The 17,581-nt window shown below is 43.8% G+C and overlaps 1 protein-coding gene across 1 annotated transcript in view; it reads right to left on the minus strand.

The window, feature by feature from the left end:
- LOC126133935 (Down syndrome cell adhesion molecule-like protein Dscam2) overlaps positions 1 to 17,581 on the minus strand; it is a 367,718-nt gene that overhangs the window by 237,269 nt on the left and 112,868 nt on the right. Inside the window, exons 8-10 of the mRNA XM_049915191.1 lie at positions 11,627 to 11,765; positions 11,420 to 11,539; positions 8,391 to 8,567 (exon numbers count right to left, since the gene is read on the minus strand). Of these exons, the coding sequence (XP_049771148.1) occupies positions 8,391 to 8,567; positions 11,420 to 11,539; positions 11,627 to 11,765 (436 nt within the window). The remainder of the gene's footprint in view (positions 1 to 8,390; positions 8,568 to 11,419; positions 11,540 to 11,626; positions 11,766 to 17,581) is intronic.

Raw genomic sequence — 17,581 nt, forward strand, 5'->3', positions numbered from 1 at the left:
TGTGTATTCTTTCTTTTGTCAGCATGTTCTTTGTCGTACTTGTAACTCTGATTTTTGGGCGCGTAAGCGGTTATTAGAGAGAGTCAGGTCTTGGTCGTCATGTTGAAAAGACGCAAATTGTAGTCAGTTTATAAAATGTGAATTTCTAATAGTGAGGAAGATATTTTCAAGTCTGTTTTATATTGTGAAGTGATATTTTGTGTGTTACGTGATATTGCAACAAAAGTAATAAAAAAAGAAGTGTAACTTAAATTCGGAGTGCTGATTATTTTTTTACATCACCATTGTGCTAACTTGCAAAAGTTTAATCTTCAAGAATGGTTTATGAAACACATCTATAAAACTTTTGAATATCGCAGAATAATACCTAGGCCTCTCTGCATCCGAGCTTGGAATCATCACCACCTAGATTTTCGACGATTGAGCCATGAGTTCACAACGAGACTAGTGTGAGAAACATGAAAAGATGAGTGCCTAGTTTATCCATTATTTCATGAAATGACTTTATTAACTGTGCTCTAACGACACCTGCCACATAATATAACTTCGTTGTTGCCCGAAAATGCAATATTTAGCTGCGTGAGCAGCACTACAATCGTAATTAATTTTTGACCTTTGTTGTGGTAGGGTTGTTAGAAGGTCCTCCACTCGGTTCTGTACCAAGCGGCCACATTCGGTTCTGTCGGCAGTGTTACAGCTCTGCCTTCATCTTGCAAGCAAGATTGGCAGTCATTGCCACTTTAGCTTGCCACCCGAAACCAGAGAGAATCTCTTCCGATCCAAAATGACACCCATCGTTAGTACTGGCACGAGCCAGCACGTGCAGTCGGCTGCACTCTTTTCTCTTCATGGCATCTGGAAGCACCCTTTCCATATCTGGAATGACTCCTCCCAGTATGCAGACAGGTGCACACTGGATTCCTTTCCCTCCTTCACATCCATATCCCTAAGAGGCCGCATTAAGAGCCTAGTGTTGGAACTCCCAACTACCAGTAAACCGACCCTCTGCGAATGCCAAGACCTTGCGGGCTGAGAGGCTTCCTCTGGAACAGCAGGAGTGACTGCATTCGGCTCAGAGACTTCGTCAGCCACAGATAGCGCCCGAAACCTGATCGTGAGACCAACTGGGCAGGCCATCCTATCTGCCTCCTGAAAAGTCTTCCGCTGCTGGCCGCACCTTGTGTAGCGTCGCAACTAGTGCGTGATCGCCCATTTGCATATTAAAAGCTTTACTTCAGAATGTATGTGGGCTGCAATGTAAGCCAGTAATTATACGGTCAGTAACGGACAAGTTGTGTCCTGCAGACTGACGTCACGACCATCTGTTGCAGCTGCGAATGTGAAAGCAGTGGAGTAGCGCTGGCAGGCCACTTACATTATACGAAACTAAAAATATTAATAACTAATAAAGGAATAACCTGAGGAACGTCATATTTGATGTACAACCTTCTGTTGTGAAAACAAACAATATGTCAAAGTCTGAGATCAAAAATAGTTGTATTTTGGAAGTTAGTAAAATTCCAAAAAAGACGTAATTTTCCGACAGTCAAGAATTTAAATAAATACAGTGATGTAATACTTCATCTTCAGTGACTATGTACGGTGATCTGATAACACTTTCAGTGTTCATATATAAATTTTGAAAGTTTTTAGTTTCAGAAACCTCCGTGACTTTTCTATAAGAATAACTTCAAGAATTCTATGTAAATATGTGTATTGTGTGTTACGGTGCGTGTGAATGAGAATGCGTGCGTGAGAGTATGTGGGACGTTCGGCATTATTAAAAATTATTCATGTAATTCTCTACAGGAACTGGCAAGTGTTCCAACTCTGTAATGTGGGAACGAATCCACTAGTGGTTCCCCTACTAGTGAATGTCGGATGTACAAGTATGTATGCTTATGTATAAGACAGCCAGAACATTCGCGACTACATAATAAATTTCCAGATATAGAGTAAAGCTTATAGTTCGTTTTGTTTATTTAATTAGAGAGTTTTGTGTTACTTAATTTGATGACGTCAATGAGCCTAGAGAAGTGGTTGGTGCTTGCTAGATTTTGGCGCGAGCCGCGCCCTAGAAGTGATTTCTCATTGGTCGTAAGTGCTGACAGCCAATGAGAAGCGAGACGGTTGGCCGCCTAGCGAGGAGATATAGTTTTGAGTGTGGGAGTGGGAGAGGAGAGTCGCGAGCTAGCTTTGATTGGAGGCGGTTATGCTGGATGTGACTTTCCGCATTATGTGTAAGGTGAAGTCTTGGTATGACTTCCGCGTTATGGTCCAGTGTTAATGGTATCTAGTAGTGACCAGAAACTGTTTATGGAAACTTTTAGAGTGTTGTGATAATTCGTTCCGACGAAACTCGTGAGTGAACTTTGAATTATATAGCGTGGCGGTACTGAGTATATTTTTACTGAGTATTTTATGGCGAGCATAAACTTTAACTAAAGACAACCACTGAATATCGTGTGCAGAAGTAATTGGCCGATCATTGACTGTGTTACAAGTAATTGGTTTCGGAATTTGGGAAGGTAAAAGTTCTGGCTGTTTTAGGTATGGTGATAACTGTGAGCAGAAACTTTAGTAATTTTCGTGAATGTGGGCTGATGATCTTGCTTAACGGCAATAAAAATCTATTGAAGGTTTAAATTTGAACTTCATGTTTAAAGTACGAGTGATATCCCCTTTCCGAATCATTTCTTTAAAGTACATAGACAATTTTCAGTAAATTTTACTTATAGCGGCCTCCGGCGTGTAGCTATGAGGTTACAGTTTCCTCAACACTACTTTTCTGCGATCTCGTAAGTAGCTGCAGTCAGGAGTTTACGTGCGAAGATCTACCGCTGTAAAGAGGTAGGTGAACAAAAATTATAAAAGAAATTGCATTGCTGCAGCAACGTATAATCCGTCGCAATTGGTCGATCGCACGCACACACGTAAAAATCCGTCGCTCTTGGAACGACCTCCCACTCGACCACGGGTGAGGGGTCGACTCGAGTGCAAGCAGTACCCAGGGCGGCCACAGCAGTGGACCGAACGGGGGACGTGTAGGTCGACTATTGTGTCCCTCGGATCGGCTTGTTCGGCTTCCCGCAGTGACTCCCATTGGCAACAGCCTCAAGCGTGACCGAAACTAACAATGCGTGGAGTTGCAAGTGAACAAACTCGGCTCGCATCTGAATACAGCAATCAGAGTTACTATCCGTACTAAAGACAGCCCGAGAAATACACAGTCGTGCGCCTAATGATAGGAGTTGAAGCTAAAGGACCCACATGAAATTTTAAATAAGTCACTTCTTATGAGAAGCTGTGTCAGCTCACAGTATTCGGATGCGCTCCTGCTGCTATGAGACCTACCACTCGACTAAGCGATCTAACTCTACAAGTGGCTTTGAAACACAAAACAAATGCATGGTGTGATGCAAACAGCGACTGTATGCAGTATACAGTTAGTAAAGCGCGGAACTGTGCCTGATAAATACACAAACGCGCGAGAAATGTAGGAACTGAAGGGAAAGAACGCTGATGAGATTTACGAGGTGCATCCAAGTTCTAAGACCTCCTATTTTTTTTCTAATTAACTACTCGCCCGAAATCGATGAAACTGGCGTTACTTCTCGACGTAATCGCCCTGCAGACGTACACATTTTTCACAACACTGACGCCATGATTCCATGGCAGCGGCGAAGGCTTCTTTAGGAGTCTGTTTTGACCACTGGAAAATCGCTGAGGCAATAGCAGCACGGCTGGTGAATGTGCGGCCACGGAGAGTGTCTTTCATTGTTGGAAAAAGCCAAAAGTTACTAGGAGCCAGGTCAGGTGAGTAGGGAGCATGAGGAATCACTTCAAAGTTGTTATCACGAAAAAACTGTTGCGTAACGTTAGCTCGATGTGCGGGTGCGTTGTCTCGGTGAAACAGCACACGCGCAGCCCTTCCCGGACGTTTTTGTTGCAGTGCAGGAAGGAATTTGTTCTTCAAAACATTTTCGTAGAATGCACCTGTTACCGTAGTGCCCTTTGGAACGCAATGGGTAAGGATTACGCCCTCGCTGTCCCAGAACATGGACACCATCATTTTTTCAGCACTGGCGGTTACCTGAAATTCTTTTGGTGGCGGTGAATCTGTGTGCTTCCATTGAGCTGAATGGCGCTTTGTTTCTGGATTGAAAAATGGCATCCACGTCTCATCCATTGTCACAACCGACGAAAAGAAAGTCCCATTCATGCTGTCGTTGCACGTCAACATTGCTTGGCAACATGCCACACGGGCAGCCATGTGGTCGTCCGTCAGCATTCGTGGCACCCACCTGGATGACACTTTTCGCATTTTCAGGTCGTCATGCAGGATTGTGTGCACAGAACCCAAAAAAATGCCAACTCTGGAGGCGATCTGTTCAACAGTCATTCGGCGATCCCCCAAAACAATTCTCTCCACTTTCTCGATCATGTCGTCAGACCGGCTTGTGCAAGCCCGAGGTTGTTTCGGTTTGTTGTCACACGATGTTCCGCCTTCATTAAACTGTCACACCCACGAACGCACTTTTGACACATCCATAACTGCGCATGTTTCTATCTCTTTCCAGTCCGGAGAAAAAAAATCGGAGGCCTTAGAACTTAAATGCACTTTGTACAATAAGTAAAGAAAACGAGTAAAGGGAAAAAAACTCCGGAATTGTCAATTTACAATTATATCACACATAAATTATTTTCTGCCATTTCTATCTGTCAATCTGTCTGTCCCTCCGTCTGAAAACCCCTTTTTCTCTTGGCGATATAAGTACACTAGTGGCCATTAAAATTGCAACACCAAGAAGAAATGTAGATGATAAACGGGTATTCATTCGACAAATATATTATACTAGAACTGACGTGTTTACATTTTCACGCAATTTGCGTGCATAGATCCTGAGAAATCAGTTCCCAGAACAAGCACCCCTGGCCGTAATAACGGCCTTGATACGCGTGGGCATTGTGTCAAACAGAGCTTGGATGGCGTGTACAGGTACAGCTGCCCATGCAGCTTCAACACGATACCACAGTTCATCAAGAGTAGTGACTGGTGTGTTGTGACGAGGCAGTTGCTCGGCCACCATTCACCAGACGTTTTCAATTGGTGAGAGATCTGGAGAATGTGCTCGCCAGGGCAGCAGTGGAACATTTTCTGTATCCAGAAAGGCCCGTACAGGACCTGCAACATGCGGTAGTGCCTTATGATACTGAAATGTAGGGTTTCGCAGGGATCCAATGAAGAGCAAAGCCACGGGTCGTAACACATCTGAAATATAACGTCCACTGTTCAAAGTGCCGTCAATGCGAACAAGAGGTGACCGAGACGTGTAACCAATGGCTCCCTATGCCATCACGCCGGGTGATACGCCAGTATGGCGATGACGAATACACGCTTCCAACGTGCGTTCACCGCGATGTCGCCAAACACGGATGCGACCATCATGATGCTGTAAACAGAACCTGGATTCATCCGAAAAAATGACGTTTTGCCTTTCGTGCAGCCAGGTTCGTCTTTGAGTACACCATCTCAGGCGCTCCTGTCTGTGATGCAGCGTCAAGGGTAACCACAGCCACAGTCTCCGAGCTGATAGTCCACGCTGCTGCAAACGTCGTCGAACTGTTCGTGCAGATGGTTGTCGTCTTGCAAACATCCCCATCTGTTGACTCAGGGACCGAGACGTGGCTGCACGACCCGTTATAGCCATGCGGATAAGATACCTGTCATCTCAACTGCTAGTGATACGAGGCCGTTGGGATCCAGCACGGCGTTCCCTATTACCCTCCTGAACCCACCGATTCCATATTCTGCTAACAGTCATTGGATCTCGACCAACACGAGCAGCAAAGTCGCGATACGATAAACCGCAATCGCGACAGGCTACACTCCGACCTTTATCAAAGTCGGAAACGTGATGGTACGCGTTTCTCCTCCTTACACGAGGCATCACAATAACGTTTCACCAGGCAACGCCGGTGAACTGCTGTTTGTGTATGAGAAATCGGTTGGAAACTTTCTTCATGTCAGCACGTTGTAGGTGTCGCCATCGGCGCCAACCTTGTGTCAATGCTCTGAAAAGCTAATCATTTACATATCACAGCATCTTCTTCCTGTCGGTTATATTTCGCGTCTGTAGCACGTCATCTTCATGGTGTAGCAATTTTAATGGCCAGTAGTGTAGTTTAAGCTTCAAAGTCAGTGAAAACTAAAGATACGGCCATATAGTCACACATTCTGATACCCCAAAACTCGCTCATCAAAAACTACAATTGAACAATCTAAACACACACCAGCCCTGTTGATCTGGCGATAAAGAAAGCGATACAGCGCGTATATGACTATGCGAGGTCATGGGATTCAAACCTGGTCGGAACACAGAGTTCTTCAGTCTTCGTTTTAACCTAGACTTCACCTCTCAACGATGTGAGCAGTCGCCAGAAACAAGACGTGCTTTGGAGCCCACGTTAATGTGTAGGTCCCCTTTGCCCGGTTGGATAACCGGGGTGGGTTAGGAACACCTAAGTCACCGAGGTGGTGTCCAATAGAAAGACTTGCAGCAGGCCATTGAGCCACACGAAATTATTATTATTATTATTATTATTATTTATGAATGTAATCAAGTTTGTACGGAGCCAGTAGAGCGCGAGTCCTACTGAGTTATTTGAATTTTTAGTCAAGTTGTGCCACAAATATCTTTTCTCGTTCTGTCTACACATATAATCTTCAGCATTCTGCTGTACAAGCACAGGAAATTAATACCACACGATTTAAAAAAAAAATACACAAATGAAAGCATCACATAATGAAAAATCTAAGGTAGAAGATATTTGTTTATAGATTACTAGGATTATTTTTCGAACATTTGGTCAGAAAAAACCATTTTTAAATTATGAATTTACTATACTGAATAGGCATGTACCGCGTGTGCATAAAAATAGGCGAAGAAGCATGAGCCTACTAGAGTACTCAATGGACAAAGCGAATTTTTGCCTAACACCTACTTTACTTTGTTTGATAACGTACTACGATAACCAAATAATGCCTCGCGTATTTATACCTAGCCTTCCTTGAGGATTTATGTCGAAAACAGTAGGCATTTGCCTTACTTCCTTACATTAATCGCACTAATCCTGTAACTGATTACGTCCTACCTACTCATTGAATGTGTAACCAGACTATATAATTTTATTTATTGACTGTTACTATGGTTAAAAGTTTTCTGTGGGAGACATATCACGTTGTATGTAAAGCCCTCTAGTGGTTAAGTTCTTGAGATCGGTGCGCGCCTAAATAACATCCTGGCGGCCGACCCAACAGAGGGCGCTGATCATTGATCTGTCCTTTTTTCAGCTGTCATATAGACATTTTATCTTTCATAGGCAATTTATAGGTTGCTACAGGCAATGTATTACGTATATTAATTGTTGACCGTAAATTCACCATAAAAAGAATCGGTCCTATTCTATTCATTAATTTCCTTTTAATGATTTTATATGGGTAACTGTATTCGTATTTTAATGTATCACAATTGGTTTCTATGACAGTTATCAATTTTAAAAGTCTGCTACATGTATTTTACATAATGTGTTTTTATCAGATTATGTTTTTTGCGTTAGTGATGACTGCATCTATGCCCACAGTAGCGACATCTGGGGAGGATGTAGGCAAACAGGTTTCTGGTAGCTACTGTACTTCAGCAGCCAGTTGCAATAATGACTGTGGGGACGATGTGACCTATAGATCTATGTGACAATGCTATGCTCATTATATTTATATGTTTGACGATGCCATTATGGCCTTATCACTTTAGGACATGGTGTAAAAAAGGTACGTTTTACCGTATTTTATCTCTACATTTCCCTGGTTGTATGATAGTACATTGTGATACGTATTGCTGTATTATGGTGAAAGACACACTGCTCACTGGGTGTATATATTTGTGTATTATAGATCTGAGGATGGTCATTACGGACTAAAACTGGTCATCGTCTAAAGAATTGATGTTGTGATCAAACACTGGAATAAAAAACATTTGACAGTATTGGATCACTGTATCCGCGACCATGTCGCAGTTGGTGAAAAATTATAAATAACAAGGAGGACGTGATGAATACGTACTATGTGATACCATGAAAAGTATAGTTGCATGAATTTTTTGTTTTTGTTTTGGGGAGAACAGAGGAAATTAGTTGTACCAACTGACAGTGTCAGAGAAGTGTTCCATTACCAATAAAACGTCACTGGCTGGTTGACTCAAATTCAATTGAAAATATTTGACCAATAAAATCTTAAACCAAGAAGCCGTTAATTTTATAGTTCAAATGTGACAAAAATATATCTTATGCAATGCTAATAACATGCACAGACGAGATGTAAGTGAAATTACCATTGACGTTTAGCTGGACAATCTTGCTGAGGCCGGCACCGATACCGTTGTCGGCGCGGCACAGGTAGAAGCCTTCATCCGATGACGTGGCAGGGTTTATGGACAGCGTTCCATTGGCGAGTACCACCATGTGCGACTCCATGTAGCCCAGAGGCTGGAAGTCTGACGCTTTCCCATCTGCAAGCGAAATGCACGTAGATTTAAAAAAAATCTGTTTCATAACCCGTCTTTTAACGTCACCCTGAACGAATAAATACATAAGGTTTTAAAATGTACGCAACCGAGTGTTTCCATCTGAACTCGGAAAGCAATTCGGACCAGTGATGAAATCTGGCAAAGCCCATGTCGTTGAACAGTGTTTAACAGGTAGAAGTAATTGTTCTGTCCGCCTTCGTCTATAAGGGGCAATCAAAAAAGTTTCCGTTCGACCAGTGATGAAATCTGGCAAATCACATGTCGTTGAACAGTGTTTAACAGGTAGAAGTAACTGTTCTGTCCGCCTTCGTCTATAAGGGGCAATCAAAAAAGTTTCCGTTCGAAGGCCGTACAGTCCAGATTCGGTAAGCCACTAAGGCAGAATCGCCATGAACATTGTGGCAATCATTCCACCGACGAACCACGTAGGAGATACGCGTTAGGTAAAAACACAAGTGTCCTGCGGCGTGAAGAAGTCTGTAACTGCGTGCTACACATCCGTGTCCGACCCTTCATGACCTTTTCTAAGATAAGAAGGCATGAGAGTCTTATGTCTCATTGGGCGGGGGGGGGGGGGGGGTTTAAAGATCAGGAGGACTATTAGTTAAGTAGAATACTCGAGTGTATCTCACATGAGTTGCTGTAACTTCTGGGTTACGACATCTGTGATTAGGGACGTGCGTTATTATGAAGCAGCGGATACCTACCGGGGCTCGTCCTTCGCCAGCCAAGAACAGAATAACGTTGTTCCTGTTTTGACGCAATTGGAAACAAAGTCGATAACGTCGCCGTAGTTCACGTTCCAGCATTTTCTGCACGGACATCGGAATGGCAGTAATGCCACATTAATCCGTTGCCTAGTTTTCAGTGCTCATGTGCCCGCATCGGAGTTGCGCTACGACGCATTTACGCTGCAGTAAAATGGGAACTTTTTGACGGCGCCTTATAGTTTTCAGATTAGTTTTTCACTGCTCTCATTGTATCTCTTGATAGTTCAAAGCTGTCCACTTTGAGCAGTACTATTTCCTTTAAGAGTATAGCTGTTTTTTTGTAAACACCCTATCGAGTTTGTAAAATATTATAAAATCGTAAACGCTACAAAAGCGAAAGGCAATAACGTCTTGTCAAGCCAAAGACGAACTCCACTGGCATTTCTTTCTCGCGTTGGGTTAGTAATCCGTTCTGGGTGACAGCCTGTACAACAGTGAAGAGTATCAGAAACTTGCTCTTTGCGAAAATGTTGTCGATCACTTTCGTATTTGTCATGTTATTGCCAGAGAGCATCAGTGAGCACATCACTTTTAACTACGTTGTTATCTTTACCAGTGTGAGCGAACGCCGGAAGATCTCTTGGTAGTTCGAAATTAGATTTATATATTAATACCTTCAGCTGCTGACGGCCGTAGATATATATCAACGGCGACAGGTGAAAATGTGTGCCCCGACCGGGACTCGAACCCGGGATCTCCTGCTTACATGGCAGACGTTCTATCCATCCGACTAGGGAACCTCCCCATCGCACCCCCCTCAGATATAGTTATAAGTTGGCACAGTGGATAGGCCTTGAAAAACTGAACACAGATCAATCGAGAAAACAGGAAGAAGTTGTGTGGAACTATAAAAAAAAAAAAAAAGCAAAATATACAAACTGAGTAGCCCATGCCTTAAGATGGGCAACATCAAGGAAATATGAGCGCAGGAGCGCCGTGGTCCCGTGGTCCCGTGGTTAGCGTGAGCAGCTGCGGAACGAGAGGGCCTTGGTTCTAGTCTTCCCTTGGGTGAAAAGTTTACTTTCTGTATTTTTGCAAAGTTATGATCTGTCCGTTCGTTCATTGATGTCTCTGTTCACTGTAAGAAGTTTAGTGTCTGTGTTTTGCGACCGCACCGCAAAACTGTGCGATTAGTAGACGAAAGGACGTGCCTCTCCAATGGGAACCGAAAACATCTGATCGCGAGGTCATAGGTCAACCGATTCCTCGACAGGAAAACACGTCTGATATATTCTATACGACACTGGTGACGGCATGTGCGTCACGTGACAGGAATATGTTGTCGACCCACCTAACTTGTACACTTGGCGAATGGGTAAAAAGATTCTTCTACCTTGCCCGGTTTAGGTTTTCTTGTGGATGTGATAATCACTCCCAAAAAAGTGATGAAAACATAAGAGTTTGTCCCATAAGCTGCAAAAAATGAATGCAACAGTTTCACAGTCGCACATTTTTCCCTGTACTCTGTCAAAACATATGTTTTTAACGTTTTCAAATTTTTCCGTGTGTAGACCGTCAAATCCTGCATATGTCCAAGCAAATCTGAACATCTCCTGGAATTTTGGAGAGCGAAGTTGGTTATGTGTGAGTGCCTGAACTTTGATAATTGTCTGAAAATAAAAATTTAAACTTTCACTCGAGGGAAGACTTGAACCAAAGACTTCTCGTTCCGTAGCTGTTCACGTTAACCACGGGGCCACGGCGCTCCTGAGCTCAGAATATCCTTGATGTTGCCCATCTTGCACATGGACTACTCAGTTTGTATATTTTTCTTAGTTTTTCATAGTTCCACACAACTTCTTCCTGTTTTCTCGGTTGATCTGTGTTCAGTTTTTCAAGGCCTATCCACTGTGCCAACTTATAACTATATCTGAGGGGGGTGCGATGGGGAGGTTCCCTTGTGAGCCACCGAGGGCACAGAGGATAGTGCGACTGCAGGGACTATCTCGCGCACGCTTCCCGCGAGACCCACATTCTCCCCTTATATGTCCACACACTACATTCGTGGTGTCGCTACCCAACACACTCATTACTCGTGGAAGACATTCTTGGTAGCTGTCTTACCTTGTCCACGGAGCCAGGAGACTATAGGTTGAGGAAACCCCTGAACTTGGCAGTGGACATTCACTGGGCTACCAGCCAAGGCAGACGTGTCCTTGGGCTCTATCAGCCACCGCGGCGACACTGCAATACAAGACGCGAAACATCAGGCACCACCCCTGCGCTTCTCTGTCGACCCTCCCATTGAGTGAAGGGACGGCCCCTACTCACCGTTGACCTGCAGCTGCGCCGAGTGGTTGGCGCTGGCTGCGTTGTTGGAGGCGACGCAGGTGTAGGTGCCCGTGTGGTCGGCCGACAGCTTGCTGAACGCCAGGAAGCTGTAGAACTCGCCCGCGTGTTTCTCAGTCACCTGCACGTAGCGGCAACACGTATTTTTTAATAGGATCATGTCTAAAGAATATCTCGATTTCTAGAGTGACTTGTCATGCTACAGCGTAGTGTGCGCTGATTTGAGACTTATTGGCAGATTAAAACTGTGTAACAGACCACAACTCGACTTAGAACCTTTGTCTAAGATTTGATAAAGTTCCGTGTCCGATGATGATGATGATGATGATGGTGATAATACGAAGGTTGGAACTTAAATAGTGGCAACTATTTATTCACAACCGATACAAAAGAGTTACATGTTCGCACCTGTTACTGTTCTTCGAAGTAGTCACCAGTTTTGTGTAAAACCCGTTGCCAGCGATGTGGAAGGCATAGTATACCGTTAGCACAGCCTGTTCTGTTGATGGAGCGAATGGAGCGGTCTAAAGTTATGGCGATTCTCGTGTAGACTGTGATGGCGTTATGCTAATGCATTATGTGCCTCCACGGGGCCGCGCGGGATTAGCCGAGCGGTCTTAGGCGCTGCAGTCGTGGACTGAGCGGCTGATCCCGGCGGAGGTTCGAGTCCTCCCTCGGGCATGGGTGTGTGTGTGTGTGCATGTGTGTGTTTGTCCTTAAGATAATTTAGGTTAAGTAGTGTGTAAGCTTAGGGACTGATGACCTTAGCAGTTAAGTCCCATAAGATTTCACACAAATTTTTTTTGCCTCCACGGGAGACCGTCAGTGGACAGTATTACTGTTTGTTATGGAAGCATCCCCTGCAACCAGCTTTGCGAAAGAAGCGGCGACACTTTCTGCGCAACCCACCCATCATTTTGCACGACAATGAGCTGGCGCATACAGCGCAAGCTGTGTTCGGTCGATGGGACTGGGAAGCACTGTACCATCCACCATACTCCCTGGACTTAAGTCCTTGTGACTTTGATTTGATTCCGAAGATGAAGGACCCACTTCGTGGCATTCGCTTCAGAACTGTTCCAGAGACTGGACAGGCAGTAGATCGCTCCGTTCGCACCATCAACAGAACAGGCTCTGCTAACGGTAAATTACGCCTTCCACATCGCTGGCAACGGGTTCTACACAACGGTGGTGACTACTTTGAAGGACAGTAACAGGTGCAAACATGTAACTCTTTTGTATCTGTTGTGAATAAATAGTTGCCACCATTTAAGTTCCAACACTCGTACTTGATTTGTGGGGCGCTCAACTGCGCGGTTATCAGTGCCCGTACAAATTCCCAAACTTTTCACAGTCGAGTCACGTCAGTGTTACCGAATGATGATGAAATGATGAGGACTACACAAACAACCCGGGCAGAGAAAGTTTCCGATCCGCCCGGGTATCGAACACGGGACCCCATGATCCAGAGGCAGCAACGCTAGCCATTTAGACCACGAGCTTCGGACACCGTGTTCGAATCCCGGTCCGGCACGCAGTTTTAAACTGGCAGCAAATTTCAATATTGTGATTTCTATGACAAAAATGACAGAAATGAAGAAAAACTGTCCAGTCACATTAACGTGACCCCCGACTATGTTTGACGTCAACGTGCAATAACCACTCACAGACGACAGGTGGGAGAGCTAGAAGAGGAAGGTATGTAAAGCGTGTTGGGGGGACATGAAAAAGACGTTGCAACGCGGAAACGGAGCAAATTATCTGACGTCCAAAAAGGGCATGATGATTCTCTTTCGGTCTTTACAATTTATATTTATTAATAAAAGGGCTGTACGCTGCAGCAGTTATATGGAAATGAAGAGGCTTCCATAGCACAGATTAGCGTGGAGAACTTGGATCAAACCAGTCCTCGACAGAAGACCACACTAACAACAATAGTAGACCGAGACTACGACCTGATGAGGCCAGCCTTATACGACAAGGGCAGCTGGAACGATCTTCAAAACTATCGTCCAATGTCGTTGACATCCTACTGTTCTAGATGGCTGGAAAAAATTTGACCTCAAATGTAATGAGGTATCTCTAACAGAATTACTTCTTCCACGGCAGTCAATATAGATTCCGAAAACATCAGTTACGCGAAACCCAACTCGCACTCTTCGCATTTAACAACCTGAAAGCCAGTCAGGTAGATGCACTATTTCGTGACTTCCGAAAACCATTTGACTGACACGGTGACCGCGCCTACTCGTCATCACCGATTTCTTTCCAATTTATAATGTATGTAGGTCTTGGACAGAAATGTAAGAGACGGAAGTGGGAGTTCCGGATAACCAACCGTTCATTAAAAAAAATAGCATTTTTGGCGCGGATCTGGAGAGGAATAATTCGTTTATCCTAGCATGGTTACTATACATCGGTTGGCACAGCGGGAAAAGTGTAGTACGATAATCTGAAGGTCGTGGATTTGATTACCTGTGGAGAAACGTCTTTTTTATTTCAAATTTTTACCTTATTCACACTGCAAATAAACCGAGACAATACTTAATACATTGAATTTGATGCGGTTATATCCTGTACAGGAGAGCAATATTCTTCTGTTAATTGACTCATGAGGAGAACAAACAAATCTACAGTTACACAACCATAAATTTCATGAAGAAGAGGGATTGCTATCGTGCAGTATTAAAAAGATTCCCACAAATTCACACCGCTAGTGCCCCCCTGTGATGTCTATTTTTCTCGTCAGCTAAAGAATTTGACCAAGCTTCAAAACTGTTCTTACCTCATAGAGAGAAGGAAAGAAATCGCATCCACAGAAGACTGCATGGAAATACACTCCATTGTAAATCACAAGGTATTCTCACCAATATTCGGCGAAATGATGTGACATGCGTGGTTTACTGCCAAACTGCGCGACAAGAGAGAACATTTTACGACTGTAAACAAAGCTTTCTTCTGATTAGAAACTTTAAAACAACTATGTAATTGTCAAAATGTGGCATCTACAACGAGTGCAAGACACCGAGAAAATTACTATTTCCCTTGTTTTTACGATGACTATCACCCCAATACGTGTAATTCACCAACTGTAAAATAATAAAACTATCTAATTGTATGTCCGCAGCTCGTGGTCTCGCGGTAGCGTTCTCGCTGCCCGAGCACGGGGTCCCGGGTTCGATTCCCGGCGGCGCTAGAGATTTTCACCTGCCTCGAGATGACTGGGTGTTGTTGTGTCGTATACATCATCATCATTTATCCCCATTACGGTCGGAGGAAGGCAATGGCAAATCACCTCCGCTAAGACCTTGCCTAGTACGGCGGTGCGGGTCTCCCGCATCGTCCCCTACGCTCTGTCTAGGGGTATGGGACATCATCATCATTATCTAATTGTATATACGAAGTTCTCGTGTGTGTCTTACAATCCCTTCTTCGAAATTTATTTGCATTGCCAAATTTTCTTCGGCGTTTTCTTCGCATGCCTTTTATAACAGTACTAATAAATACAATACACCGAGTATTCTCTGGGTTTATTTGCAGTGTAAGTAACATAAAAATTGAAGGTAAAAAGAAGATTCCTCTTAGGGACCCGATATCACGATCCTTGGATTACCGTTCTGTACTCTTTCAACTGAACCAAACACTGCTTGGAAATTGCGCTAACATAAATGGATAATGCATTTCCAGACCCGCACAAAAAATTTCTTGACCACCTGGAGCTCCCACTTCCGTCACTTTCATTTCTCGGCAAGACCGTATACCATAAATTTGGACAAAATCGGCGATGACGAGTAGGCGTGGTCCCATTGTCAGTGGTACAGCTGCTCCCATTATCAGAAACACGAGCGTTGCTGTGGTGGTGGTGGTGGTGGTGGTGGTGGTGGTGGTGGTCTTCAGACTGAAGACTGGTTTGATGCAGCTCTCCACGCTAGCCTCTTCATCTCAAAATCACTTCTGCAAACTACATGTTTTTGAACCTGCTTACTGAATTCATCTCTTGGTCTACGTTTACAATTTTTTACCCCAAAACTACCCTCCAGTACTAAAATGGTGATTCATTGTCGTCTCAGAATGTGTCCTACCAACCGATCCCTTCCTTAAGTCGTGTCATAAATTTCTTTTCTCCGCAATTCTATTCAGTACCTTCCCACTAGTTACGTGGTCTATCCATCTTATCTTCGCTACGGTCGCAGGTTCGAATCCTGCCTCGGGCATGGATGTGTATGATGTCCTTAGGTTAGTTAGGCTTAAGTAGTTCTGAGTTCTAGGGGACTGATGACCTCAGATGTTAAGTCCCATAGTGCTCAGAGCCATTTGAACCATTCTGAAGCTGGGCTATTATTGGTAGGGAAGATGCAGAAAGTTGTTTTGGATGGAGAGTGATCGACAGATGTGGAAATAACTTGAGGCGGGATCCAGGGAAGTGTGTGCGGCCCGTATTGTGTATTAATGACCTTGCAGAGAATACTGGTAGTAACTTCAGATTGTTTGCAGATGATGCTGTTATCTGTAATGAAGTTCTGGCAGGTAGATGGAGCACAAATATTCAGTCAGACCTTGATAAGATTTCGAAGTGAATGGCAGCTTGCTTTAAACGTTCTCAAATGTAAAACTATATAGTTCATAGATGGAAAAAATTTACATTATGATTACAATACCAACGTGTTACTTACTGGAATTTGTCAACTCATACAAATACTTAGGTGTAAAAATTTGGAGGTATATGAAATTGCACGCTCATATAGGTTCAGTCGTAGGTAAAGCAGTTGGCAACGTCCCATTCATTGGTGGACGGTTGGGGAAAAGTCTACAAAAAAGATTGTCTAAAAGTAACTCGAGCGACCTGTCCTAGAGTATTGCTGAAATGTGTTGGGCCATACGAAATAGAACTAACAGGGGAAAATGGACGTACAAAAAGAGGGGTAGCACGAAGGTCATGGGTTGTTTGTCGCATGGGACAGTGTCTCGAAGATGCAGAAGAAATTGAACTGGATGCTTGAAGACAGATGGAAACTATTCTGACAAAACCTACTTCCAAAATTTCAAAAACCAGTTTAAATGAGGAAACCAGGAATGTACTACAACCCTCTACGTATCGTTCTCATAGGGATGGAGGCGATAACATTAGACTTATTGTAGCGTGAGCAGAGACATTTAAACACTATTTCTTCCCATACTCCATGAATAAATGGTAACTGGGATAAGCCCTAATAACTGGTGCAATGGAAAGTAGCCTCTACATCTACATCCATACTCCGCAAGCCACCTGACGGTGTGTGGCGGAGGATACCATGAGTACCTCTATCGGTTCTCCCTTCTGTTCCAGTCTCGTATTGTTCGTGGAAAGAAAGATTGTCGGTATGCCTCTGTGTGGACTCTAATCTCTCTGATGTTATCCTCACGGTCTCTTCGCGAGATATACGTAGGAGGGAGCAATATACTGCTGGACTCCTCCGTGAAGGTATGTTCTCGAAACTTCAACAAAAGCCCGTACCGAGCTACTGAGCGTCTCTCCTGCAGAGTCTTCCACTGGAGTTTATCTCTCATCTCCGTAATGCTTTCGCGATTGCTAAATGATCCTGTAACGAAGCGCGCTGCTCTCCTTTGGATCTTCTCTATCTCTTCTATCAACTCTATCTGGTATGGACCCCACACCGGTGAGCAGTATTCAAGCAGTGGACGAACAAGTGTACTGTAACCTACCTTCTTTGTTTTCGGATTGCATTTCCTTAGGATTCTTCCAATGAATCTCAGTCTTGCATCCGCTTTACCGACGATTAACTTTATATGGTCATTCCATTTTAAATGACTTCTAATGCCTACTCCCAGATAATTTATGGAATTAATTGTTTTCAGTTGCTGACCTGCTATGTTGTAGTTAAATGATAAAGGATCTTTCTTTCTATGTATTCGTATCACATTACATTTGTCTATATT

Source organism: Schistocerca cancellata, chromosome 1 (genome assembly GCF_023864275.1).
Source record: "Schistocerca cancellata isolate TAMUIC-IGC-003103 chromosome 1, iqSchCanc2.1, whole genome shotgun sequence".
Lineage (NCBI taxonomy): Eukaryota > Metazoa > Arthropoda > Insecta > Orthoptera > Acrididae > Schistocerca > Schistocerca cancellata.